General features: G+C 61.4%; 1 protein-coding gene across 8 annotated transcripts; it reads right to left on the bottom strand.

Annotated features, from left to right (window-relative positions):
* Positions 1 to 1,450: 1,450 nt before the first annotated feature.
* PTH1R (parathyroid hormone 1 receptor) lies at positions 1,451 to 26,069 on the bottom strand. 8 transcript variants are annotated; one of them, XM_057311681.1, is made up of 17 exons: positions 22,336 to 22,523; positions 21,195 to 21,317; positions 20,576 to 20,678; positions 19,815 to 19,938; positions 11,042 to 11,144; positions 8,989 to 9,123; positions 7,223 to 7,333; positions 7,001 to 7,119; positions 6,749 to 6,843; positions 6,417 to 6,609; positions 5,803 to 5,956; positions 4,168 to 4,228; positions 3,759 to 3,825; positions 3,396 to 3,490; positions 2,650 to 2,791; positions 2,497 to 2,538; positions 1,451 to 1,982 (listed from the first exon to the last, which is right to left on the bottom strand). In XM_057311681.1, the coding sequence occupies exons 1-17, from the start codon at positions 22,367 to 22,369 to the stop codon at positions 1,590 to 1,592; spliced, it is 2,094 nt and encodes a 697-aa protein (XP_057167664.1). In that variant the 5' UTR covers positions 22,370 to 22,523; the 3' UTR covers positions 1,451 to 1,589. The 8 variants fall into 8 exon arrangements, with proteins under 8 accessions (XP_057167664.1, XP_026356467.1, XP_057167665.1 ...); XM_057311682.1 differs by lacking the exons at positions 20,576 to 20,678; positions 22,336 to 22,523 and adding exons at positions 23,655 to 23,710; positions 25,930 to 26,069 and having other exon boundaries at positions 1,458 to 1,982; XM_057311684.1 differs by having other exon boundaries at positions 1,774 to 1,982; positions 2,650 to 2,787.
* Between the last annotated feature and the right edge of the window lie 706 nt (positions 26,070 to 26,775).

Below are 26,775 nucleotides of genomic sequence, written 5' to 3'. Positions count from 1 at the left end.
CCTGAAGACAGCACTACACAGACACCCCTGGGGAGGGGAAGGGGATCTGCTCTGCTTGGGTCTCCTCCTCCCAGCCAGTGCCTCGAGCAGGGTCCTTCCTGCCTGCTCCCTGCCTCCCACAAGGCTACCTCTCCCCTGACGCCTCAGTAACCTCCTCTGGCCTCTCCAATGAAGCAGGGACTCTTCTAAATGTGGCTCAGACCTTGTTGCTCTCCCTGCACAGTTTCCAACAGCTTCCAGCATTCACGGGAGTCCTCGATGCTGAAACTGGCTCAGTGGCCCTTCAGTTCCTGGCCCGTGTCTCTCACAGCGTTCCGAGCACGTGGGTACACCAGGCCTTTGGGCAATTGTTTGCCCTTCCCGCCATCTGGAAGGGCAGGCAGGGCCAGGCCTGAGGCTGCTCAGAGTACGTCTACACCACCCACTGCCTAAGTGAGTCTGCGGTCCTGGCCCCATGACCCCTCACCCAGTCCCCAGTGGGGTGGGGGTGCTGATGGAGATGGGGAGCGCTTTCCAGATGTGGAGTCCACGGAGAAGAACAGAACAGTCTGCACCGGAGATGAGGGGAAGAAGGGCTGGGCAGGGGCACTGGCTTGTATAGGCCCGGAGGCAAGGCTGTCCTCAGACTCAAGAAAGGATCTTGTTCTGGTCAGACCAGGAGTGGGGATACCGTTGGGTCTGTTCTCAGCGTCAGGTGAGGAGGGCCTGTGCCATTCTAGGGCCCAAGACTGGGGTGGGCAGGGGTCAAGGGGGCACGTAACATAGGTGGGTGTTGGACAGGGGTGTGTAGCGACAGTCTCAGATCCACGGTGAGTGGATATGCCGAGTCCCGCGGGCCCTCACCCAGGCTCCGCGCACTGCCTGAGCCCGAGCACCGGCCTCAGCCCATGTCTCAATGGCCTCGGCACGCACCCTGCTCTCTCAGTCTGGTGGCCAGAGGCGTGTCACATCCAGGGTGGGGTCTGGGGATCGTGTGGCGAGCTCCCTGAGTGCCCAGCCCCCAAGGGGCATAGTATGGCCAACAGACAGGCAGGAAGGGGTCTGGAGCAGGACCAGGGACCCAGGGGGGTACGGTTGGCCCTTGGTGATCAGTGACGGGGCAACAGGTGAAGAGCTGGCCTAGAGGAGCCGGGGTCCCATCCCCCTCCCCTGGGCCTGAGGCCCTCAGCAGAAGCGTTGGAGGTGGCAGCTGGTGGCGGGGAAAGGCTGCGGCCCAGCTCCCACATGGCTCTGCAGGGCCCCTGTGTGACCCCAGCAAACGCGGGCCACTCTTGGCCTCTCCTAGGTCTTTCCTGCTGGACTGTGCCCAGACCCCAGGGACTGGCCCATGGCCCCTGGAGCCCCTCCAGAGGTGAAACCCAAGACCGTCTCCATGGCTCCCGCCCCTCCCCGCCCCTCCCCTCCCGAGCCCCCCCCAGACCATGGGAAGCTACACACCGCTTCCTTTTCCCTTTTCTTTTTTTTTTTTTTTTCTTTTTTTCCTGTTTTGTCTTCCCAGCCCCAGCCCTGAGTGGGCAACCGTCCAAACACCCGTCTCTTGGTCTGTCAGCCCTTATGCCCACGGGTCCAACCCTGGCTCGGGTCCCTGGTCACATGACTGTCTCCCACTCCTCCTGCAGCAGGGCGGGCGGCCGCTCCGGCGCTGAGGCCTCCTCGTCCAGCCCAGAGCAGGAGCCATTGAGGAACCCGTCGTCCTTGGGAGCAGCTGTGGCAGGTGGTGTGGCCTGGAGGGTCGGGGCCCCCGGCTTGGTGTGGCCGGGGAGCGGGGGGTGGCCGTTGGTGGTGGCGGCGGTGGGGGCGGCGGCGGGCAGCAGGCGGGGGCTGAGGGGCAGGCCGAGTCCTGTGCGGGGGCCTACGTTGGTCACACTCGTGTGAGACACCATCGGGCCATAGCTGTAACTGCTGCTCCCGCTGCGGGCCTTACGCTTGAAGTCCAGTGCCAGTGTCCAGCGGCTCCAGGATTTCTTGATCTCCGCCTGTACCTGCGATGGCCCGAAGGAGGGCGGACGGTCAGGTAGGCCTCTCACCCCTCCGCCACACGTCCTCTCTTCCTCCCCGCAGCCCCAGCTGTCCCTCATCCCTGCCCCTACAACACTCAGCACCAAGTGGAACCGGAGGCGTGGGGTGTTACTGGAAAATTCCAAGGCCAAGTAAAATCCCGTCATCCTGAGAACGTGGTGCCTGGCTGCAGGCATCCGACACACCCGGAGTCTACAAGGCTCAGATGGCCCCAGGGGTGGCTGAGTCGTTCACTCTGGATTACGGAGCATTCAACCGTGGGGTTGGGAAGGCACGGGCTCTGCCAGAGATCGAGGAGCCCGCAAATCCTAGCACATCCTGAGCCTGAATCATCTGGAAAGACTCTGCCTTCAGAATGTCCTTGGGGATGTTCTCGGAGGAACCGAGGAACCGGGCAGGAGAATGGAGGGACGGGACTGGGGGAACCCGGCACTTCCGCGTCCTCCCCGCCTTGCCCCAGCGCTGTCCCCCGCTTACCTCGCCATTGCAGAAACAGTATATGATGGCGACAAAAAATCCCTGTGGGGAGAGGCGCGTGCTAGGGATCAGGGCCCAGAGGCCGCACCTGCCGCCCCCACCCTGCCCTGCCCGCCCTCCTCCCCCCACCAGGCCTCGGCCGGGCCTGCGCACCTGGAAGGAGTTGAAGAGCATCTCGTAGTGCATCTGGACTTGCCAGAGCGTCCCTGAGACCTCGGTGTACGGCGTGGCCATGAAGACGATGTAGTGGACGCCGAAGAGCGGCATGAGCACCAGCGTGGACTTGAGCAGCTTCCTGGGCCAGTGGGGCAGGTGGCTCAGGGACGAGCCACTCCCCCTCGGGAGGCACCGTGCCACCCGCACCTGCCCGCCCCAAGCTCAAGCTCCAGGAGCCACTAAGGGGCCTGCGGCTCTGGCCAGAGCGGAGGACAACCCAGTTCACCTGGGACAAAGTGTTCCTAAGGGCCCTTGGTGCTTGCACCCGCTGGTCCTTCTACTGGCACTCACGTCCTCCTGGCCTTACCTCTTCATCCCACGGCCCATTCCTCAGGTTTCGGCGGAGCTGCCATCCTCTCGAAGCCACCCACTGCCCACCTGTCCCTTGGACTCCCTACAATCAGCTCTTCAAGGAGAGGTCTGGGTTTGCCCCCCGCCCCCCTTGCAGACCCCAGCTCCGGGGCAGGGCCTAGCCCTGAACGGCCCAGGTTGGCTCTGGGGTGGCCCCAGAGACCGGGGGAGATCACATGACAGCTGGGTGGGGCCAGCCTGGGAGCCAGGAGCTGGGTGCTTCCCTCGACACAGGCTCATTCTTGGGGCCTCGGTCTTTGCTTTGGCACATGGTGCTGGGGTGTGATGACCCCGCTGCTCCGAGGAGCCCGGGCCCGGTGGGCGCAGCTCACCGGTACTGCTGCCTCGTGTCACACCGGCCGGCATTGGTCTCCCGCAGCTTGGTGGCGAGCACCCGGACGATGTTGATGAAGAGGATGAAATTGAGCTGCGGGAGTGAAGGAGGGCTGCATCTCAGCTGCTCCCCAGGAGGGTGGCGGTGAGGGCCTGGGGACCCACGGCCCCGCCCAGGCTCTGCTCGGCCACTGCGTCGCCAAGTGGGCCCCTGTTCTCCCCGACTGGACTGGGGTGGGGGTGGGGTGCCCCTCGGATCTGTGGCTCCAACCCTGGTCCAGGGAAGCCTCTGCAGTCCCCATTGGGGGTGGCCACCGTGCCTGTAGTGCACCCCCCCCAGCCCGGGTGCCACCCCTGCTCACCACAATAGAGGCCAGGATGGGCACCTGGATGATCCACTTCTTGTTTCCGGAGCTCAAGTCCCAGCACCTGGGGAGGCCGAGGCGTCAGCTCCCACTCCCCATTCCCACCCTTGAGCCTGCCCACAGAGGGGTCCCACAGCTGGTCTGCTCTCACGGCAGCGGGTAGGGACAAAGGACAGGGGGTGCTGGGTATGGCCAGGCCTGAGGACCCCCTCAGACACTGCTTTTGAAGCAGCCTCCTGTGACCCCGAGGGGGTACCTGGCTCGAAGCTGGACAGAAAACTGAAGCTGGGCCCACTCAGGGCCAGGGTACAGGAAGCCCCCTCACATGCTTCACAGAGGAAGAGGGTGCCAGGGTATTTCCGGCCTGTGTCAGGGCCCCGCCGCCCCCTTTTCCACGGGCACCTACCCGGTGTTGGCTAGGGTGGCTCTCACGCTGACCCACACAGCCACGAAGATGGCGGGCAGACCTGTGGGCGCAGAGGGGCAGCGTGTGAGGGACCGGAGGCGCCGCCCACGCTGTCTCTCCCCTCCGCACACCTTGCCAGGCCCATTCCTCTCATCCTTGATGACCCCCAGCTGACCCCATCACTGTCCCCGCCCCCCTCACCCTGGGCCCATGGGCTGCTTGGTGACAGCCACACGCTGGCGTGTGCGGCTCTGCTTCCCACAGCCTCTTCTCGGGGCTCCCGCGCTCAGGACCCAGGGCAGCCCTCCGCCCTCATCCTGGTTCTGCATCTCCTACCCACACATGCAGACCTGTGGGACTCACGGGAAAACAGGGCATCACTGACTTCCCCATGCCCAGTCCATTCCTCCCTTCCCTTTAGGCTCTGGACTGGGAGTTCCTGTGGCGGAGGGGCCGCGTACCAGCCTTTTTCTGTCCCAGCACCACCCCCAACACACACACCCAGCTTGAAAGGTCCCGGCCCCCATGGATGAGGCTGGATGGAATGACAGCTGTCCCAGGCTGAGTAAAGGCCACAGGGGAACCTTGGGGTTCCTGGGCCTGAGTCAGCTCAGATGGCACATGGTACCTCTGAGTGAGCTCTGCCTCTAGACCGGAGCCCAGGTTCCCACCCTCTACCCCCTCACACTTCATTCTAGGTCATTTGCACCCTTGGGAGTGTTGGGTGTGACCCGGGTTTACGGTGGGAAAACGAGCTGTGACGTTCTTGTGTCACCAAGTTCCATTGCTCCAGAGCTGTGTTTCCCGCCCACCCCGACACCCTCTAGCCCGAGTCCAGGTCAGTTCCTGGGACCAGGCCCAGGTCTCCCCCAACTCGGGGGCTTGCCATGGGTGAGGTCAAGGTCAGAGTGTGTGCCAAGGGGCTGTGGCTGTTGACCTGAGAGCTTCCGGGTGCCGAGTGCAGGGAGGGCTTCAGCCACCGGGCCTACCCCTCTGCAGTCTGGCCAGTTGCCCCGGAGCCCAGCCAAGCTCTGGAGCTGCCAACAATAATGGACAATTATCGGTAACTCGATCCCGGAGCCCGCGGGGGAGGAGTGCAGAGCCCCAGCAACCCATTCTGCAGAGGGGCTGCCGAAGCCCAATGATGCCGAGAGGCTGGCCTGGGGCTCTGGGTCATGGCTCGGGCAGGTGGGGTGGCAGTGGCGTGGACAGCTCCATGCAATGAGGGGACTGGTAGGGAAACAGGGCTCAGGGTGCAGGGAGTGTCCCAGACCTCAGCTCCAGCCCTAGGGTGACCTCTGACCCACCATCCCACTCTGATCCTGAGCTGAATCTTGACTTGAGAACAGTCCTTCCCTCTCCTGGGCTGAGCCTCAACGCCAGGTGAATCCGCCTCCAGATGAGCCTCAACTCCAGGCTGAGCCTGGGGGTGAACCCTGACCCGGGCCAAGCCTGGTCACCTGGGCTTGGGATGGGGTCAGACTCAGAGAAGGGTAGGAAGGCCACCCGCTGGCTGCCGCATGTCCAGGACGGGAGAGGCTGTGTACAGGGTGCCTCACCCTCAGTGGCCCCCTTGACCCTGCGGCCCGTGGTCCCACCCTTGCCTGTGCCTCGCTGCCCGCCGCGCCTGCGTACCCCAGCCGAAGACCGTGAAGCCCCACAGGTACTTCTTCTCTGAGAAGAAGGCCATGAAGATGAGGCTATGCAGGTACAGCCCCTCCACCAGAATCCAGTAGTAGTTGGTGGCCAGGAAGTAAAGGAAGAAGGTCACAGCTACCCTGCAGCCCGCCTAGGAGAGCAGCTGGTGTTAGCCAGAAGGCAGGCCTGCATCCGGGGAAGTCGGCGCCGGGCTGGGTGATGGGCTGGGGGGTGCCCATGAGATAGGACAAGTCCTGCTGGTCCAGCAGGGAGGAAGGGCCAGGCTCTGGTCAAGGGCGGAGCTGAGGTGGGCGGGGGCGGGGGGCGCGAGGAGGAGACGTTGCCAGGGGCAGGAGGGCACTCAGGACAGTGGCAGGGGCCAAGGTGAAGAGGGGGAGTGGTTGGGGCTACTGGGCTGAGGCAGGTGTGTTGAGGAAAGTGCCGGGAGGGGGACAATCACAAAGCCCTCGGCGGCAGGGGCGGGGAGCTGGGCGGAGGGGTGCGAGGGACACAGTGGGGTGGCCGTGAGCGGCCCGACGCCCCGTGGTAGCCGGAGGCAGGCGGGGCGGCGAGGCGGGGGCAGGCGCGGGCCGCCGGAGGGGGGCACTCACGTAGCCGGCGGCGGCGGCGGGCGGCGGGGGTGCCTGGGCGATGGCGCGCAGCTCTTCCTCGGTGAGGCGCTCGGCCTCATCGAGCGTGGCGCCCGAGTAGAGCACCGCGTCCTTGACGAAGATGCTCACGGCGCGAAGCATGAAGGACAGGAATAGGTGCATGTGGATGTAGTTGCGCGTGCAGTGCAGCCGCCTGCGGGACGCGCGACAACAGCGTGGGTGGGGGCCCGGGGACACGCGGGGGTGGCCAGGAAGCCAGGCTGTGCGCGCGGCGGGGTGGGGGTAGGGACGCCGGCGCCGGGGAGGGCAGGCCCCGCCCCCGGCCCGCCCACCTGAAGTAGGCCAGGATGAGCACGGCCACGGTGAGAGAGGCCAGCGACACGGAGTAGCCCACGGTGTAGATCATGCCCAGGCGGTCGAACACCTCCTGTGCCGGTGGGGACGCACCGTCAGAGCCCTGGGACTCAGGTTAAGGGTCGGAGGCCGGGTTAAGGTTGCCGGAGGCGGCAGGCCTAGCTCGGGGGTCACCAATGCGGTGGGGGTGACTTTCTCCAGATCGGGTTGGGGAGGGGGAAAGCTCGCACCCGCTCACGAGTCTCATTGGTCAGGAACTTGACACACTCGCTGTAGTTGGCCCATGTCCGGTTGTGCCCAGGCACCAGTTCCCAGCTGCCATTGCGGTCACAGCGTCGGTAGGCATGGCCTGCGGGTCCACGGGGAGGGTCAGGGCAGGCAGAGAGGTCTGGAGCCCTGAGCTCCAAGTCCTGGCACCCCCGTGGTCCCCACCCTACTCCAGCCTGCCTTACCTTTGTGATTGAAGTCATAAATGTAGTCGGGACAGGGCACGGCCACCACCTCACCTGGTGCCCCCAGCGGCCAGCAAAGGATGTGGTCCCACTCGGGCAGGCAGGGGCGCCCTGTGCCCACAGAGACAGACAGACAAGGTGGGGGACACCAGTCAAGTCCATGGTTAGTGACCCAGAAGAATGAACACACCTGTGGTTGCTGGCTCCCTCAGGGACAGGTGTGCCCCAGGACTGGAGAACTCAGGCCTGGGGGGTCTGGAGAGAATGTATTGAGCCTTACTACCTACTGTGTCCTGCATAGAGTTGCGTCCCGGCCTCACAGAATTCACCCACAGCCCCTATATGCGAGTACTGGCACTGGCCCTATTTTCTAGATTGGCTGGTGGAGGCCAAGAGAGGCAAGTGATTTGCCGAGGTCATACAGCCTAGGGCCCTGCCCTCCTCAGGTACTCAGCCCTGGCCAGCCCTCTCTCTTTTTCCTCTGCCCTTGGTCTCACCTCCAGGTGTCCTTGGAGAAGGGCAAATGCCCAGACTAACTCCCTTAGCTGAGAATGCTTTCCGTGTGACCCTTGCCCAGGATCCAGAGGCGGGAGGCAGGAGGTCTAGCTTCCAGTCCCAGCTGGACTCCCGAAGAGCTGCTGACCTCACGCAGGTGTCCCCCCTCTTTGCGGTCCAGGTTCCTCACTGGGTATCTGGGATTGACTGGATCAGCCTGTGCTTCCACCACCATCCCAGACCACCCTACGCACCTGCTGTGAGACTCCAATGACCACTCGTAGGGGGAGGTATAATTCCCCAAATCTAAGTGCTAATTGTGGGGTTCAAAGACAGGGTGACATATCCTCTTGGGGCTCCAGCCTCATAGCAGAGATACTAAGTGACCTTGGAGGGTCCCCAGACTCTGAATCTTCTGCTTTCCACCCCCCCCCCTCAACTCCCTTCTTCCCCCCTGCAGGGCTCCAACCACAGGACTCTCCAGCCATCCTGGAAGGCTGCCTTGATGGCTGGACCCACCCCAGCTTGGTGAAAGGCTCTCTGTCCTGGGCACCATATTCCCAGCCCCGCCTGGCTAGGCCCACAATTCCCTCTGGTCCCTGGGGAGCCACAGGGTGACCACAGCCTCCCAGATGTGGCCCATCTGGAATCTGCTGCCCACCCAGCCGGTTCAAACCGGCCCTGTGGCTGCAGCCTGGGCTCTGCGTTTGTCTCTCCTTACCTTCCTGAGGGACAACACAGCCCTGCATCTCCCTCCCTCTGTTTTCTTCTCCCCTCCTCGTCCCACTGTCTCAGCCCTGCTGCTCCACGGCCACCCTCCTCCCCTGCTCTGTGTCTATGGCCCACCACACTATGTGTTTGGGTGCACCCTCCTCTGACACACTGAGTCCCAGTCCCAGTTTATGCCTCCTGGTCCCCTCTCTGTCTCTCCCTCTCTTTGTATCTCTCCTTGCCCCTCTGTCTCCCAGGTTCTCTGTCATCTCTCTCCATGGGAGGGGCCAGAGCCCTGGGTCCACCCCTGGGGTAGTGCAGGGCAAGTGCTCTGCCCAGATCTCCTGGGGGCCCAGCCCCATCCAGCTACCAGCCCCCTGCACATGATACCTTCTGGGCTCTGTGTCCTCCCAGCCCCTCCCTTGCTTTCCTGGGGAGGTGGTCACAGCCTCTTCCTGTCCACAAGAGCTGGAGAGCATGAGCGCACAGAAAGGGGGTAGAGCAGTGGGGTGGGTGGGTCCCAGCCCGTCTGGGATGGATGCTCAGAGGCACAGACGTACCTCGGTGCCTGCTGCCAGTGGGTGCCTCCTTGTCCTCCTCAGACTCCGGGTAGAGCTTCCCAGATGCCTTCTCTTTCTTAGGCTTCCCTGATGTGGACGCAGATGCCCATCCTTTGTCTGATTCCATTATGTCAGCTGGAGAAACCAGGGCAGTTATGGCTGTCAACTGTGCTATGGCAGGAGACCCAGGGAACCCTCCTACCTCTGAGGCACCCCCTTTGTATGGTGGGGGTTGATGCCTGCCCTGCTGACAGCCCAGGCTCTTGCGAGAGCTGAGGTAACAGGCGAGAAAGTGCTTTACAAACTGTAAAGCGCTCATCGGGTGCAGAATTAAGCGGAGAGCACGGAGACTGTCAACAGGAGGTTCAAATGGGAGCGCACACCAGGCGGGCGTGGGATCAACCAGTGGGCTGAGCGGTAAGTGTGGGCAAGACACGGGCAGAAGCAATGTCCTCTGACCCAGGAGCGGAAGCCAGAGCCCATGCAGGAGGACAGGGCCCCGCCAGGGGGCGCAGGACAAAAGTGGACAGTAGGGGTGCTGTCCGCAGAGGTTAAACAGTGAAAATGAAGGCGGGCCAGGGCACGGTGTAGCTCAGGAAGCTGGTGGTGTGGACAACTTGAGCAAGAGTGTGCAGTGTGCAGTGTTGAAGCAAGTCTACCTACCCGTCCCCTGCCCTCGGATACTTGAGCTAGGAGTTCCCAGAGTCCACAGAGGGACCCTGGAGGCTGTCTGAGTTGGGCTGGCCTTTCTCTCCATTAGAGCTGTTCGAGGTCTCTCCACCTCGCTGAAAAGTCTCCCTCATTATCTGACTTGTGTCCCTTCAGTTACAGCCCGAGCAGGGCCCCCGGCCCTCCCAGGTCAGGGTTTGTGGCAGTAACGCAAGGCTGAGCGCAAACACCTCGACTGGGCTGGAATGGCTGTGATCCTGCCTGACCCCGGGGTGTTAGGAGGGACGGGAGCAGGAGGACGGGGTGGAGCTGGAAGAGAGGGGCTCCATCAGGACATGGCATTGGGGGGGGGTGCCTCCGGGCACCTTCCACAACTAGGAAGAGCGCTGGGTTCAGGACCCAGGGTGTGGGGCCCCACCTGACCCCCAGATTCTGATGTGACTGGGGCGGGGAACCACAGAGATACCAGCGAGGCCAGTGTGGACAGGGCTGGGACTGCAGAGACCATGTGAATGCCTGTGACTATGAGCACAGTCCGTGTGCTACAGAGTGTGTCACTGTGTGCCCTTGTGTCCCCGGCAGTCTAGGGGCCAGCTCCAGACAGGAAGCTGGTCTCCTGGCCAGTCAGGCGGGGCCTGGGCCTCTTCCAGGTTGATGAGATTAATCAGACAGGCGGCAGAGGCCTGGATGGATGCTAATGAGCTCCCATCTCCGCTTCCAGGAAGTGGACTCAGGGAAGAGACCAGCTGGAGATGGGGCAGGAGTTGGGAAGGCAGGTGAGGGCCCCTCCCGCCTTGGCCTTGGCAGGGGTCCCTGAAGATGCTATGCTGGTGTGCAGAAGCCCTCCTGACCCCTGGTCAAACACCCTCTCCCGGACAGTGACCATGACTCAGAGTCATAGATACCCAACCCGACCCCTCTATCCTCCTCCCCATCTAGTCCCATGGACCCTTGATTATGACCGTGGACAGCTCAGCCTTGTCCTCTGACCAGGTGGCCTTCTTCAAAGACCTACTTATTCTTCTGGACCTGCCTTGGATACCTCCTCCTCCAGGAAGCTGTCGCAGTACACCCCAGTGGGGTTTGGCACCCTACTCAGAGCTCCTAATCCTGGTGTGCCTTGCCAGATCCAAGCCTGCTGTGGATGGTTCGGACTGTGGCTGCCTTCGCACTGCCCCGATGCTACCCTGGGAGGGAAGGCTCTGCATTTCAGCCTGCTCACTTTGATCACACCTGACCCCCCTTTTAACCGGGAGCCCCCTCTCCTGATGGCGCTTGGTTCTGCATCCTAGGCTCTCACTTTCATTGGGCCCCTCCCTCCCTCTCTGGACCTGGCCCCCAGACCCTCCTTCTTTGGCCCCGCCCCACCCGGCTCCGCCCCCACCTGGCCTCTGCAGGACTTCTTTGAGCCGCTTCTGGCATTGGGCCTGGGCGCGGTGCAGCAGGAAGATCTGCTCCTCTTTGGTCATGACGTCATCTGCATCCACCTACCAAGTTGAACGTCAGACTGCAGGTAGGCCTTTCCAGCGCACTGCCAGGTCCCACGACCATCCCAACCTCCCTAACGGACTCCCCCCTTTCCAAAGGCTCTGAGTCTAGAATCTGGGAACTTTGCCTTATGTAGCTCCCATTTTACAGATGGGAAGCTGAGGCTCCAAAGGGCAGAGCCTGTCCCACCCGAAGGATAAAAGAGGGATGGGGGATGTCCCCTGCCTGTCCGCTAGTAACCCTGCGGGCTGCAGCCACTGATATTCTCTGTTCAGTCTGTTCCCCAAGGGTATACGGGAAAGGGATGGAATGTCCCAGGATGGATCCTCACAGGATCCTGTCTGTTGGGGACCTGGTGGGGAGAGGGGGTGGATAAGGAGTGGTGAACTCTGGGGAAATAAACCAGGCCTGGATTCTTTCAAGCCCTAGTGCCCTGGGGGACCTTGGGAGTCACCAATTTCCATCCTGGCCCTCTCCCCAGTCACCGCTTTCCCCAGTGAATGGTGAGTGCCTCAGCTGCTCCCACCCTTGCGGTCCCAAGAGCTAGAGGTCAGAGGAATTGCTGGCCAGTGGTCTGGCTGGGCGGGCACTCCTGTGCTGGCTGTGAGTGGGAGTCACCCACATCCCACTGCTTATCTGGAAGCTCCTTCCCCCCAAGCAGACTCTGTGTTCTGACGGTGCTGACAGGCAATTTTGCTCCTGCTGTTCCCTCTGGAACGTGCTTCCTTCCAACCTGCACACCCCCGGCCCTGGCTGCCACCCACTGGGATACACTGGCATCATTTTGAGGAAGAGAACAAGAACATCATGGGCATGGGGCGGGGGGGGGGAGAGGGGGTCTCACCCCGAACCTGTGTTCCCCTGACTTAAGAGTTCGAGGTGGGTCAGAGGAACGGCAGCATCCTGCCCTGGGGACAGCTCAGTGTGACCAAGCCTAGCTACTTCCATGAGTGGGACCCACGGAGGTTAATACATCCCTCACGTCACCCTCCCCCTTCAGTGGGGCTGAGGCCCCTCAGACACCCGGGCTTGGGACATGTCTGTCCCCTTAGACCCCCTCTGCCCCAGAGCAGGGCTGTGTCCCCTCAGATTCCACAGGGCAGAGCCTGGCCCCCCTCAGACCCTCAACAGGCAGAGCTGCCGCCCCTCCGACATCCCAGGGCCGGTCTCCTGTCTGACTGGAGCGTTGCAGGGCGGAAAGCCAGGGGGAGGCAGGGAAGGAAGGAGGCGGGCTGGGGAAGGGGCGGGCTGGCCGGGCGGGGCGGGTCAGGGAGCCTGGCTGCAGGGTGAAGTTAATTGACCGCGTCTCTCAGTGGCAGCAGCGAGGGCTTCCAGGGCCAAGGAGTCTCCAATTGGCTCGGCCGGGCTGGGGTTCCGCTGGTTTCACTTAGCGGAGGCGCGTGCGCGTCTGTGCGCGTGCGCGGCGGCGCGTCGTCCAGCGGCCCGCGCTCTCGGTCTGGCGGGTGGTGCGCTCCAGGGGGTCCCTGTTTGTGCATTCTCCCCTGGGGACTGTCTAGCATGCACATCTGGGAGGTGAGCCTCAGGTGTCTGGGCACATGCGTGTGTACGTGTGTTTCTGGGCAAAGGTCCGCGTCTGCGCGTCTGCCACTGTGTCATGCGGCTGTTCCTTAGCAGGAGTGTCTGTCGGGTGTCTGTGCTTCTGCGTGTCCCTGGAGTCTGAGTTGGACCCTGAGATCAGCTGAATCAAGGCCCATGGACCCCCCAGGAAGGGCTGGAGCAGATTCCCATGTGCTCGCTCCTCTCTCGGGGCTTTGCCCCCACCTTCCCCAGCTACAGCCGACTGGGGCAGAAGTAGCCTTGAAGGATGGGGCTCGAGGGGGGACAACTGGACCTGCCCTAATTCAAGGGGCTCCAAGATTAACCAGAAGTTCTCTTTGTGCCTCTGGCATTGGGGATCCAGGCTGCTGAGGAGTCTGAACCCTGCGTAGCTGCCCTGCTCACCCTGACCCATCATCAGCCCCTTCGCTACCATTTCCATCATTTCAACTAGCACCTCCATCAATAACCACCACCGCCATCACCGACCATCATCACTTTGACCAACACCACCAGACACAACCATCACTATCCGCCAGCACATCACCACCGTGAGCACTGACTACTATACCAGCAGTATAACCACCACCACCAGTGCTATTCCCACGACGACCGACACCACTACCACCGGTATTACCACCACCTGCATCACCACTATCACCATCACCACCAAAGGCAACATTAACACCGTCACGGCCATCACCATTACCACCACCAGCCCCAACCACTGTCTGTACTGCCTCTGCCGTCGTCTTATTCTTACTTCCTCACCACACCCCTGTCCCCACCCCTTCTTCTACGCAGCTCCATCTCTCTCAAGACAAACAGATACTGCAGCGTGTTTTTTCCAGGTGATGGAAAGCTCTTGAGTGACTGAGGCTTCTGCCAGTCCCCAAAGACAGCCCTCCCAATAGACAGACTGGCCCACCAGTGTGACTGAAGGCAGGAAGTCATGCATTGAAAACGGCCCATGTGGCAGACTGACAGACGGACAGGTGTGCTAGCTGGGTGATGACCAGGAACGAACACTCACTCTCCCACAGGACCGAGGCATCTGCTCAACCTCCACCTACTGCTGTTGGCTTTCCCGCCTCTGTGGCCAAGAGGAGGCACCCCCTCTTCTCTGGAGTCGGGTTTCCATAGGGGGCTGGGAATGCCCAGGAGAAGGGAACTGATGTGCCTCCAGCCACCCCCAACCCCCAAAGCCTCCATTCATCCTCAGGGATGGTGGCCCCCCTCTGGCCTCCCTGAACTTGTAGAACCCATTTCTCTGTCCCCCAGTGATGGCACAGCTGCCACCACAGCAAGAGGAATCCGAGCCAGGGTCCAGGAAGCACTTACCCAAGGAAAGGAAGGCAGGGCCGCACCAAGCTCATTCCCACTTGCCCTCGAGAGCAGCTCCCCTGCCTGCCATGGTCCCGTTCGCCCCTCCCTCCGGCTGCGCCCTCTCCTCATCCAAAGAGATTCTGCTGGCCAGCACTGGAGCTTGAGTCCCACCTCTGCTGCTGACTGGCTCTGTGTCTAGGAAAGTTGCTTAACCCTTGCGATCCAGGTGATCATTGGGCTGTTGGAGAGGATTCAGGAGAGCCTGGCATGGGCGGGGGCGGGGCAAAGCTGGTGGCTATGCTTGCTCCCGTTAGCAGCGGCAGCAGCAGCACATCATGGCTCTCCTACTCTGGCTATGGGCACCCCTGCTGCTGGGCACTGAGGGTGGCCCCAGGCTGGGGACCTAGAGTGGCAGGGGGAGATTGGGTAGATGACTACGTCCAGGGGGCCACAGTGAGGGCTGGCTGGGAGGTGGGACTCCAGGAGGGTGGGGAACAGGGAGTATAGGAGGGCCTACTGGGTGAAGTGTGCCTAATGAGCTTTTGGGGTGATCCAACCTGGACTCGGAGTTAGGTCACTGCCAGGCCCCCTGGGCTTGGGGGCGAGAGAGCCCTTCAACTGCCTCTGCCCTGACCGAGGAGGCCTTATGTCCTGGGGGTGAAGGGGAAAGTGCAGGCAGCTCTGATTGCCCTCCTGGCCTGGTGACTCTGTCTGCTGCTCCCTCTCCCCACCTTGCCCCTTTCCCCTTCCTTGGCAGAGTTCAGGTCTTTCGGGCCCAGCTCCTGGTGTGAAGGACTCAGGCCTGTATCAGTTTAGATCTAGAGAGTCTGCAGATGGTGGGTTTCAGGGGCCAGGGCTGAGGGACCCAGGGCTGGATCATGGCCCAGGGTCACCTACCACTGATGGGGCCACCCAGCCCTGCCACCAGGTGTGCCGAATCCCCCCCACCTCCCTCTTATGGTCTTGGGTTAGGGCTCGGCTCCAGTGTCCCTCGCTGGAGCACACTCCCTGTGTTGAACCCCCCCCCACACACACAGAGCCTTCCTCTGAACACACAGGGGGTGGGGTGATGCCCTGACCTCATCCCCGAGCCGGGGGAATAGGGACAGGGGCAGCCCGGGAGCAATGAGCAGGTGTCTGGGGGGCTCCAGGCAGGGTGCAGGTGAAGGTTGGAAGCCTGTCTGTTATTTACAAACATAGAAGCTGCTGTCCCAGGGAGAGAGTAGTGTGTGGTCAAAAGGCCCGGATGTGTTTCTCATTTCCTGAGTTCAGAAGCCCAGATGAAGAGAAAAGCCATCTGCTCCCTACCCTTCCCCCGGGGGGCAAGCAGCTCCTTCGACCTCAGCTTGCAGGGAGCCCCACTAAGGACGGTGTCGGAGTTGGGGGCGGGAGCGGTGGTGGCAGTGGGCGTGGAGGCGAGGACAGTGAGGAGGCAGCAGTGAGGCTGCTGATGGTGATGGAGGTGTGACGCTGACAGTGGTGGTGGAGAAAGCCAGTTCCATGCCACTGACCGAAGGAGGGCCACTCCTCTCAGTTTCTCTCCAAAGCGCCAAATTCCACACATTTGCTGTCTGTGATCCCAGACATGCCTACATTCCCCTCCAGGCAAAACTAAGAAGGAAATACAAGGGCTACTTCTTCAGCGGCAGATACCTCTGTCTTTGGGAAAGGGGCTTCTTCCCCTGGATGCCATTAGCCTCGAGATGCCCTCTTGGGTCATCTCATCCATCCCTCTGCCCCGGTTCCACCTGGCCCCCTGGGGGAAGGAGCCTGTGGGCTTCCCGCTCACCTCTAGAAAAAGCAGACCTGCCTGGGTCCATCCAGCCCTTCTGCCTGTTGGCGCCAGCCATCGACCCTGGTGCTTTATCCCCATCTCCTTGACCTTCCAGCACATCCCCATCTAACAAATGGGGACACTGAGGCTCCGAGTCACAGTTAAAGAGAAGCAGCAGCCCTGGAGGAAGGACGCAGCCCCAGGGACGCCCTGGTGCGCCAGCCTCAGTGTCAGCGGTCCAGAGCCCTTCCGAACGGTACCTTCCGCGGCATCAAGCAAGCGCCTCCCAGCAGAGCCTCGGAGGCAGCCAGCACAAGGGGAAGTCGGGGTGGGGGCAGACAGAGAGGGGATCGCGTGGCGATGGTGTCGGTGATGGCATCTGGTGCTCAGCTCTGACGGGACAGAGGACAGTGGTGCCCTGGGGTCAGCAGCGAGGGGAGCTGTACCTCCAGAAAAGGCAGAAGAAGAAAACCTCGGCTCACAGGGGACCCCCTCGTGACCTCCTGGCCTTCCTGCACCTCTTCTCCCGGATCCACTACTGGGACCTGTGCTGGCACCCCTCGATGTCTCCCGTGCCAGCTGGCTAGGGACTGCTCCCCGCCCCTTGCTGCCCTCCGTCTGTCCGGCTGGCCCGAGCAGGCTGGGACGGGCTCCCTGCCGGGGACACTCCTGCCCCGCCACCACTGACAAGTGCTGACTTTTCCTCCCCCTCTCCAGGCCTTCCTGAACAGGCTGCCTGTGTTCAGGGCTGGGAGGGGCCGGGGGGAGGCACTGTGACGCCTCTCATCCTGGCCAGCGTGGACGCCTTCAGGGCAGGCGGTGGGATGGAGCCCGGGATGGCGGAGTTGGCTGCTGGACCTTGTGGACCTTCACAGGCGGCCTCTACCTGGCTGGCAGGACCAAGGCCCGGAAGGATAGTACGGCCTAACCTAACCGAATGCCTGGTCAGCAGAATAGGATCCCACCAGGTCTCACCTCCGCACAAGGCCGGTCCCAGAGTTGGGGTTCCTTAGGGTTTGGAGGTTTCCCACGTCTTTGCGAACCTGAGCGAAACCCTGCACTCTCTCCCAGTCACACTGTATTTTGCAGACAACTCTGGGGGTCTGCAAACCCCCCAGCCCACCCTTTCTTTTTCCTAGGGACTCTCTCTCTGAAAGAGCTGCCTTCCTGGTGTGGTGGCTGGACCAGGGAGTGTCCCCAGAAGGCCCACAACAGGAATCTGGGGGAGGCCGCTTGACGCCTCATTAAAACATTCCGAAGAAAACCCAAGTTCCCGGGAGGGCTCGGCCCCCCTCCTCCTGCTCTGTCCACAGGCCGTTCCCAGAGCTGGGGTGTGTGTGGTGGTGGGGGGGGTGTTTAAGGGCAGGTGATATAAAAAGCTTCAACAAATCAATACAAAAAAAGACAAATAACCCATAGAAAGATGAGTAATGGCTCGGTGCAAGCTCTTAGAGGAGGGACAATAGGCCAACGTAAAGTCCAAAAGCTCACGGTAATTGGCAAATTAAAATGGCAAGAGACACCATTTTTCGCCTATCCGAATGGCAGAGCTGCAAAGCCTCCTCCTACCCTAAGAGACCGAGGGTGTGTGGGGGGAGACCCTCCTGGTCACTACGGGTCCTATGAGGAGTAACGGGCACAGGCTTTCTAGAGGGCAGTGTGGCCGTGCCTAATACAATCGAGAAACTTGAAGTGCTCAGACCCGGCAATGACAAAATCTAGAAATACCCTACAGGGAAATGGTCACACGGGGACACAGACGGCATTTCAACGAGCTTCCCCGCCACCGTCTGGAATGACACGCACGCACACAAAAGATGCAGGAAAGCGCTAAACGTACATTTCTAGGGACTGCTCAATGAACCCCAGATTTTGGAATACTGTGCACCATTAAAAAAACCAGATTTCTATTTACTGACAAGAAGATCTCCAAGACACACCTTTAAGTAAAAAAAAATAATAAATAAATAAAAATAAATAAAAAATGCACACGGCAGAGCCTTACCTACAAAACAGACACCATACATTTAACGACACGCCGAAAGCCACAGAAAAAACTGTCTGCTTTAGTCGGAGGCAAAAATCTTTTGGAAGATTTGGTATCTTTTGGAAATAAACAGAAAAAGGTCTGGGAGGCTATCCCCACCCAGACTGTTAAAAATGGTTTTCGCTAGAGGAACACTGGGACTTGGGAGTCATCAAGGATGAATTCTGTTTAATCTGTATGATATGACTCTTCGATGAGAAAGGGCATGTGCAAGTATTAGTTTGATTAAACATAAGAAAATAAAAGTAAAATAACAGAAGGATTTTATGAAAGAAAGAAACAACGAAACAAAGAAAGAAAAGAAAAGGAAGAAATATGTAAAAAACCCCACAGTCTCCGGCCAGCACGATCCCTCACCTCGATCCCTCACCTCGCTTTGGAGGAAGCAGCTCAGTGTGAGAGTCTGAACACCGGGGTTCAAGTCCCATCCCTGCCACAGACCCTGCGTGAACCTCGGGGCCCTTTCCCATAAAACGGGCGGGTGAAAGGACAGACTGAGAAAACACTGGTGACGGTTTCTGGCTCAGAATGGGAGGACAGTCATTATTTAATACATGGTGGTTCCTTCTGCTCTTTAAAGGAGGATCTGTGGCCACGCTGGCCCTGGCACAGGGGAGGGGTCCCCTACACACCCAGCCAAGACAGTCCCTTCTGTGTGTGACCCCGACGTGACACCTCTATGCTCAAAGCCTGCCCCCCCATGCTGACCTGCTGCCTCTCCCACTGCCGTTTCTCCTCCACTTGTGTATGCTGAGGGCGTCCTTCGGATGAGGCACCCCCAAGGATAAGACCACCCCTTTGCCCCCTACTCACAATCTGTGGGCCCATGCCTTCCTCCAAAATTCACCCCACCTGACCCCCAACTCACAGCTGCTATTCCCTGTAAGGACACGGTGAACCAGCTAGCTGAGTCTGGCCACAGCTGGTGTCCTCCCAGCGGGATGCTTTTTGGTCCCCGAACCCTGAGGTCCTTGGAGGCGTGAGCCTGCTCTTGGGACTGGCTGGGCAGGCAGCATACAGGTTTGGTGACAGGGGCTATCGGTTGAGTTTGATGGGCTTGGTGGGCGTCAGCACAGGTCTGGGTGGGAATGGCAGCCCCTGGGTTCAAAAGAGGAAGCTGGCAGGCTGTCAGTCTCTCGCTGGCTCCAGCTGAGCCCAGGGGGCCTACAGGGTATTGGGTGATCCTTGGGCCACATCTTCTAGCCCGAAACCCAGGGTGCATGGCCTGAGTATCCAGCCACTGATGTCCCAACAAGGTCTCAGGGCAGACCCAGCCATGGCATCCCTCCTCCTGCCCTGTCCTCAGACCTGAACCAGGGCTAAGCCAGGCAAATTCTCTTCGCGTGCCTCAGCTTCCCCAGAAAGCAGTGTGGGGCCCTGGGGACCCATTACCCCCTCCCCTTGGAGACACAGGGCTTGGCCCTAGATTGGCAATGCAAGAAGAAATGGTCGTATTGATCGTGGGCTTCAGATTACTTTAAAAGTGGGAACAGTTTTAACAAAACCTCTTAGAGGATTGTTGGAAAGATTAAACTAGTTAATATGGTAAAGTGCTTAGGACAGTGTCTGGCAGGTAGAAAGCGCTAAAAAAGCATTTATTAAATAGAAATAAGAAACGATAGACCTGGGTGCACGTGTGCTCACAAATGCACACACATACACACACGTACGCACTACTACGCCCCTGCAAGTCACGTGCAGACCCACCGCTTTGGACACATGTGTTCACAGGCGACTCAGACACACATTCACATGGACGTAGAGAACAGCCTGCCCAGAGTCTCAGCGAGCCCTGCTCTGACACACAGACGGCTCTCAGCACACTCACGCCCATCGTCCTGTCTACCCCAGGGATGTGCACACAGACCTCGGGCGGGCTCTGCACACACCCTGGAAGGCACCCTGGGGAAGGTGAGCCTGGCCCAAGGGGAAGGTGGGGAAATGGCTCTGGGTCCTTGCATTTACCTCTGCTTGAGTCTCTGAGCCTCGACTTCCCCATCTACAAGTCCTCGTGTGGGGTGAGGTCTCTGGCTTTGGGGAGCCAGAGTCGTGAGGGCACGGGCACCAGGGAATGGGGCTCACTGAGGCCCTGGAGGAGAAGAGAGCCTCACTCAGCGCAGGGGATTCTCAGGCAAAGGTTTCTCACTGTTTTTCACAGATGGGGAAACTGAGGTGTGGAGGATAGCCCCAGGTCACAGGGGCTTCGGCAGAGCTGGAGGAATCCCAGAGCTCCTGCCTTCCCGCCTCAGGTTCTGCCTGGGTAGGGAGCTGGTCGGGAGAAGGTGGCTGCCTGCCTGCCTGCCCGTTTCTCTAGAAGACAGATGCCCCCACCTGGGAGGTACTGGGGAGGCAGCACGGGCCTTGAAGTCGGACACACAGGCAGACAGCCTCCTCCGCGGCGGTGGGCTAGTCCTCCGGGACAGGGCTGCTGTGGGATCAGACTGACTCCCCAAGTCTCAGCCCCCAGTCTCTGGCCCATGAAGAGGAGGATGCGTCTCTCCGTGTCTCCAGTCCTTCCGTGTCTCCAGCTCTCGGCCTCCGCCAGTCCCTACCTCGCTCCGCTATTCTTGGCCTGTCTACTCCTTCTGCTCTGGGGAGCTCTCATTCCACCCCCTTTGTCTCTCTCCTCTCTCTCTGGCCTTATCTCCCAACCTGGCTCTTCTTCTCCCTCTGACCTCCTCTTGGCTTCGGCTCTCAGGAGGGTACACAGGGGGTCCCTCACTCACCAGAGTCCCCCTGCAGCATGTTTCTCCTGGACGAGTGTTCTGTGAGGTCGGGCTCCTTCAGGAGACCTCCATCCTTCCTCCGTGTCACACCACACCCGCCTCCCTGGGCAAGAGCGTCCGCGCGTGTGTACGTGCATGTGATCGTGAGGGCTGGAGGGCACCCCTAAATCCTACCCCCTGCCTGGGGGATTCTGACCTCAGACCCACAGCCCTGTGTCCTGGATTGCAAACAAAACTTGCAGAAAACCGAGGTCCCAGAACAAAGTCTGTGGGACCCTACATCAGGGCCAAAGCCCAGCCCCCGGCTAGATCACACTGTCATCCCTGAAGGAGACACAACCAGACCACGGGTGCTCAGACGCAGACGATAGAGGAACCCCAACTACAGCTTTCCAGACCTGGGACCCCAAACCCAGGCTTTAGAAATAAGGGGACCATAGGCATCAGGAACCGAGTCCAGACATCCCAGAGACAGCAGACACCTAGGATCTCGGGTCGGAAGGAACGCTCCTCCAAAGTTCGGATTACTCAGGGAACCCAAGACTCTGCGTCCTGGACCCACCCCAGGGACCGCAGAGCAAGCCCGCAGCCTGTCCTGGAGTGCGGGCGAGGGACTTACCAGCGCGTACGCGGAGCTGAGCACCGGGCAGCAGAGCAGGAGCGCCAGGCCGGGCGCGATCCGGACGGCCCCCATCGCCACCGCCTAGGGCCCCGTCCCTCGGGGCAGCCGCCGCCGCCGGCCCTGGTGGTGGTGGTGGTGGGGTACAGAGCTGCGTCAGGCCGGGCTGCCCCGCCCACGCCCGGGCCTAGGGGACCCCGGAGGCCAGGCGGCCCGAGGCCCCGGGGCCCGGCGCGGAGCCCATGCGCCGAGGGCTAGCGAGCGAGGGAGCGCAAAGGAGAAAGAGAGGGAGGGAGGAAGGGAGGCAGCCGGGGGCCGGGCGGGCGGCGGGCGGGCGCCGAGCGCTGCGGAGCTGCCCGTCTGCCTCGGAGCGGAGAAATCACATCCATATGGCCGGGCCCCCCGCCCCCGGCCCGCCCCCCGCCCCCCTCCCGCGCCGCCTTTTCTTTCTTTTTTTTTTTCTTTTGGGGAACTGGGAGCTGTGGCTTCGCCCCACGCCCAGTGGGGGAGGGGTCGGGGGAGGGGTTGGGGTCGCGGTCTGCGGGGGGCGAACCGGGCTGTTATTTTTAGCTCCGAGGCTAGCGCAAGGAGGGGGGGCGGGGCGGGGGGCGCGTTTTGAGCACTCGGGGCGTGCTGCTGAGGGACGCGATCCCAACTTTGCAAAGACACTGAGCCTTTCGGTGCTCGGGCCGCCAGCTCTCTGCCCCTCAGCCCCCTCGGATCCCCATCCTGCCCGCGGCCGCCTCCCGAACCCTCTCCCCATCCTGGGCCGGAGCCCAGCCTGCGCCCGCGCCGCCGATGCACGCCTGCGGCTGGGACGCTCTGCCTGTCGGCCTGTCAGTCCGTCTCTAGCTCCCCCAGCCTTGGCCTCCGTTCTTCCAACAGCCCCGAGCTCCATTTCGGTCACTCCCTCGCTCCCTCCCTCCCCTCCCCCTTCTCCCTCTCTCTACGAAAACATTTGCAAGTTTCCAAAAAAGCCACGGAGCCGAGCGGCGCGGGGCTGGCGGCTCCACCGGGCTCCGAGGAGGCGCCGCCGACTGACACCGAGACGGACCAGCCCGCCCACCCCGGCCTGGCCCGAGTCATCCCTACCCAAAGCCGACCCCCTCCCCCGGGCGCCGGTCCCCCGACCCCGACTTACTCCGAGCGCGCCGCCGCGGCCCCCGCCTAGCCATGGATGTCGGGGACCCCCCGACAGCCTCCCCAGGACAGCGCCCCGTCCGCGGCCCCGGGGGCACTTCATGGGGCTCTCGGGATCCCCTCTGGCCGGCCTGGCCTCCAGCGCCCCCCGCCCGGCCGCCGCTCGGAGCCGCCGCCCGCCGCGCGCGTCCCTCGCCTCGGCGTCTGCCGCTCCCCCTCCCCCCGCGGCCGGGCGCCTCTTCCCTCCCCCGCGCCCTCCCTGGGCCTCTCCCGCCCCCGCCCCCCCCCCCGCGCCGCCTCCGCCACGGGTGTGCGGAGCGGCCGAGCGGAGCCCGATGCCCCTGCCCCGGGACGTTTCTCTAGAGGCCGCGCCCCGGGTCGCCAGCGGCGGGATGTGAGTGTGGAGGGGACGGGGCCAAGGGAGCTCTGACATCGGGTCCCGGGAACGCTGCCCGGGACGCTGCCGCCGCTCCATTCTCTTCTCCGGGAAGCACAGACGTTATTTTTTCTGATCGGCCTGCCGGGGCCGGTGAATAGGGGCCCTCAGCCGTGAAGCAGGACCTCTTCACCGGAGGTACCCCGCGCGCCCCGGCCCGCGGCGCTGTCTGTGCGCCCGCGCGACTCCCGCTCGGGTTGGACCCGGGTCCCTGGGGAGGCTGCTGGGCCGCCAGACCCGCGCCTGGCTCCGCCGCCACCGCCCTCTCGCCCCGCCCCGCCCTCGCCTGGACCCCCAGCCTCGGGAACTCCCGAGTGGGTAGGTCCGCGGTGCTCTAGACCCGCCTTCCCCCTGTGCGCGTCTCGGGGCTCACGTCCCTCTCCCACCCTCCCTAGTCTCTCCCCAGGTCCGGGTCTCTCAGAGTCTGGACCCTTCCAGACGCCGGCCCGGCCTTTCCAGCTCCGCCCCGGACTCCGCCCCGGGCTGCTCCAGGCCGCAAGACCCGGGGCTCAGCCGGGACCCCCACTCCCGAGGCCCGCCTCCTTCTCCACCCCTTCACAGCCCAAACACTCCTGGCGGCCTCCGGTCCACTGGGGACCCTCAACTTGGGGGAAGAGCGGGAGGAGTCTTTGGGGGCAGGGGCGGGGGGGGGCGGGGTTACGTGCTCCGGGCCCGGGAGGGGACGCTGTAGCGCTAAGAGGAAGGGGGTCTCAGACCCCAAGCCTGCCACATTTCAGTATCACGCAGAGAAGCTGAGATGCTGGGAAGGCCTGGGATGCCTGGAGCAGAGGGCTTTAAGGATGGTCAGGAGGAAGCTAATGTGACTGTTGGGGCCCTTGGAGATATTATCTGGGCTAAGTGACAGTCCCTGCTCACCGACTTACCGGTTGTGTATCCTGGGCAGGACGACTTCCTGCTGTCTGGGCCTCAGTTTCCTCATCTGTAAAACGGGGACTTGACCAGCTGATTCAAAGGGCACTTTTAATTTACTGTTTTAGTGCTGCAGAGGGTGAGTGTCCAGACCCATGGGCTCTGTGGGCTCCCCAGACTCAGCCTGTGGAAATGGAGCTCCTCACAGCTCCCAAACCAGCCCCCACCCCATCTCAGGGATGGCCTGTTTTCGTAGCCCCTACCCTCCGTGTGAATGGATCTGCAAGCCTAACCCCTAAGGCCACTGGAATCCAGGTCTGGCCAGCTTTCCTGGCAGCCCACCCTTCTCCAGGCCCAAACTCACCTATCTCCCATCCTGGACCCCAGAGCTGTCTTCTTTCTTAGGAGTCTGTGGCCACACCCTCCTCCTTGCCCCACTACCCTCAAGTTTCTTATCCTGGTCATTGAGGCAGTTTCCTCCGGAGGTGACTCCCCAACAGGTACTGTGCACTAGACTCCTGGCCTGCTCCCCATTTTCACTCCCCTGCCCTTGCCTTTGGGGTTTGCTTTGCTGGGATCATGCTTCTCTGCCTGGTGTAAAGAACATCCCTCCCTCCTTGTGACCCCATCTCCTCCACTCCTGGGGGGGGCTGTGATTTGGGGGCTACCTCCTATGGTGTGTGGGTTACCTGGGAACATGGACAGAGGCTCAGGTGCCCAGAGTGGGTACCTAAAGAACATTTGTGCTTCTTCACTGTTCCATTTTGATGGTCTCTCTTTTATGTCTCTGTTTCTAAGTCTGTTTCTACTCTGTTTTACGGTTTTATGACTGATTGGCCCTGCCCTGTGGAGATAGGAAAAGAACATTCATGGAGGGATTGGGGCAACTGGGGTAAAACTGGGGACTGATGTAGGGAGTCCTCAGATCTGATACCGGGAAGCTTGAGATTGGGAAACGAACAATATTTGTACTGGGGAGGACCAGGGTGGGCTGTGGGTAGGGCTGCAGAGAGGGTTCGGATGGGCTGTGGGCCCCTTAAGGGGGTTCCTCTAGCCATAACCCATGTGCCTCACCCAGAGGCCCCTGCTGGATATTCCACCACTGTTGCGTGAGGCTGATCCCCTAAGGCACCTCCCGGCCTCTGGTTAAAGTGCCACCATGGGGATTGGGTGTCACACATTAACTGGTAGCACCTCAGTGCCTGGCAGAGCCAGCCTGCCCTCTTTGTCAGACAAGCCCTAGGGCCCCAGGGGTCAGTTTCTGGTCAGTTTCAGGTCAGTTTCAGTGGCATTTGAAAAGGCCTGGTTGGGGGGAGGGAGTCTTCTATGGGGACTCCCCTCTCTAATGGGGGCCTAGGAGGAAGAGCCAAGGTGATCACTGGAGCTCAGAGCTGGAGCAGGGTCTGGACTCTGGCCCAGTGGCCGTCAACTGGACTCTGCTGCTGTGAGTAGGGCTCTGGACAAGCTATACAGACCCTAGGGCCAGGGTGGGCGCTGGACTCAAAAAAGGAAAGACAGAGGCTCCGTCCTCAGCTCTGCAGCCTGGCCTCAGTCCCTCGGAAAACCCTTTGTCCCATTCTGGGGGCTCTCTGGGAAAACTGGCCTGCAAACCCTCAACAGTTCATCCCCCAACTTTAGCCCCAAAGTCAGCTTGAATCCCAATCTCAACCCTAATCCCAGACTGAGTTTTACCCCCTGTGGAGTCTTTATCCCAGTCTGACCTCTAACCCCTGGCTGAACCCTGACCCCAGGCTGAGCCTCCACCAACCCTCAATCCCAGACCTTTCTCTGGTTCCAGGCCCCTCTGGAAGCTTTTCAAGGCAAGGGGCTGGTCGGGGAGGGGATGGCCAGGCCAGGAGTGAACTGAGGTGCCACTTTTACAGCCCTTTCGGCTGCTCATAAACACCCCCCAACCCGGATGAGTCACTGGAGGCCCCCTGAGCAGCTGGTCGGGCAGCCCCCTCCCCTTGCAGCAGGAAGCCTGGTTTTCTCACCTCTCAGGAAGGCAAAGGGAGGCAAGCTGGGGGCACAGGGGGACCGAGGGGCTCTGTCCAAGGCAGGGAGCACTCCTGGGGCACCTGGAGGTGTGGGCTTCCGTCACAGACCCCTTGCTACAGTAATGCCAGGGCCACAGACATCTCCACGCAGGCATGCCTTATGTGACCCGTAGCCCGACACAGGTGTGCGCGCGCACACACACACACACACACACACACACACAATGGGGTACCACGGCCTTGCCCCTCCCAGCTGCACTCGGGTCCCAGCGTTGCCTTGCACCCCACTCACCTGGAGCCCACAAGGTCTTCCAAGCAGGGCCTGGAGACTCAGAGCAGACTCAGGTTGGCCATGGAGAGGCCATGCATTTTCCTAGCACCTTCTGCGGCTCAGGCCTAAGCAAGGCTGTTGCTGCTACGGACAGGAAAAGGCTTGAGTGAAAGCTTTCACTTGAAAAGAAAAATTAATTATTTTTTACCAAGCTCTGCACCAGCCCAGGACTTTGTCCCAGACCCCTGGTGGGGGAGCAGAGGCAGGTCCAAGAGTACCAGTGTTCAGCGCCCTGAGCTGGGCCCTCCCCCATCTCCATGGTTGTGCCTGCCTGGCGCCTAGGCCACCTGGGCCCTTCCGGTGTCGCTGTGCCTCCGTGGTCCTCTCCTGGCCCTGCCAAGCCTGTCTCTGGCTAACTCTCCTTCTCTCTGTTCCTGTGTCCCTGTCTGCCCCTCCTGGCTTTCCCACATCTCAGAAATGTCAGGCCCCCATGAGGTATGAACACAACCCCTCCCGTGAATGATTTCATTCAAGTTTGGGGCACCTGAAGAAATCAGATGGAGGCTGAAGGTAGTTCGTACCCACGCCACAGGCGGAAAAACTGAGACCTGAGAAGGCCTCCCCTCTCAATCCTGGGTACTGAGCCTTCCCTGGGCCAGGGACACGTGGGGACACTCATTCCACCCAGCCCTTGTCCTAACCCTGCAGCCCCCTAGCCACTCCATATCTGACTCCTTGCCCACTGGAATGTGGGCTCTTGGCATGAAATCAACCAGTGACACCCAGGCGCAGGTCTGCTTATGCAGTTACAGGTCCCAGAGGTGGACGGTTGTGGACCGGATGTCCTGCCTTCCTCTGTGGTCCTGT

The sequence above is a fragment of the Ursus arctos genome, unplaced genomic scaffold (assembly GCF_023065955.2).
Source record: "Ursus arctos isolate Adak ecotype North America unplaced genomic scaffold, UrsArc2.0 scaffold_14, whole genome shotgun sequence".
Classification (NCBI taxonomy): Eukaryota; Metazoa; Chordata; class Mammalia; order Carnivora; family Ursidae; genus Ursus; species Ursus arctos.
Note: the sequence above shows the minus strand (reverse complement) of the source record. Positions and strands in the feature narration are given on the sequence as shown.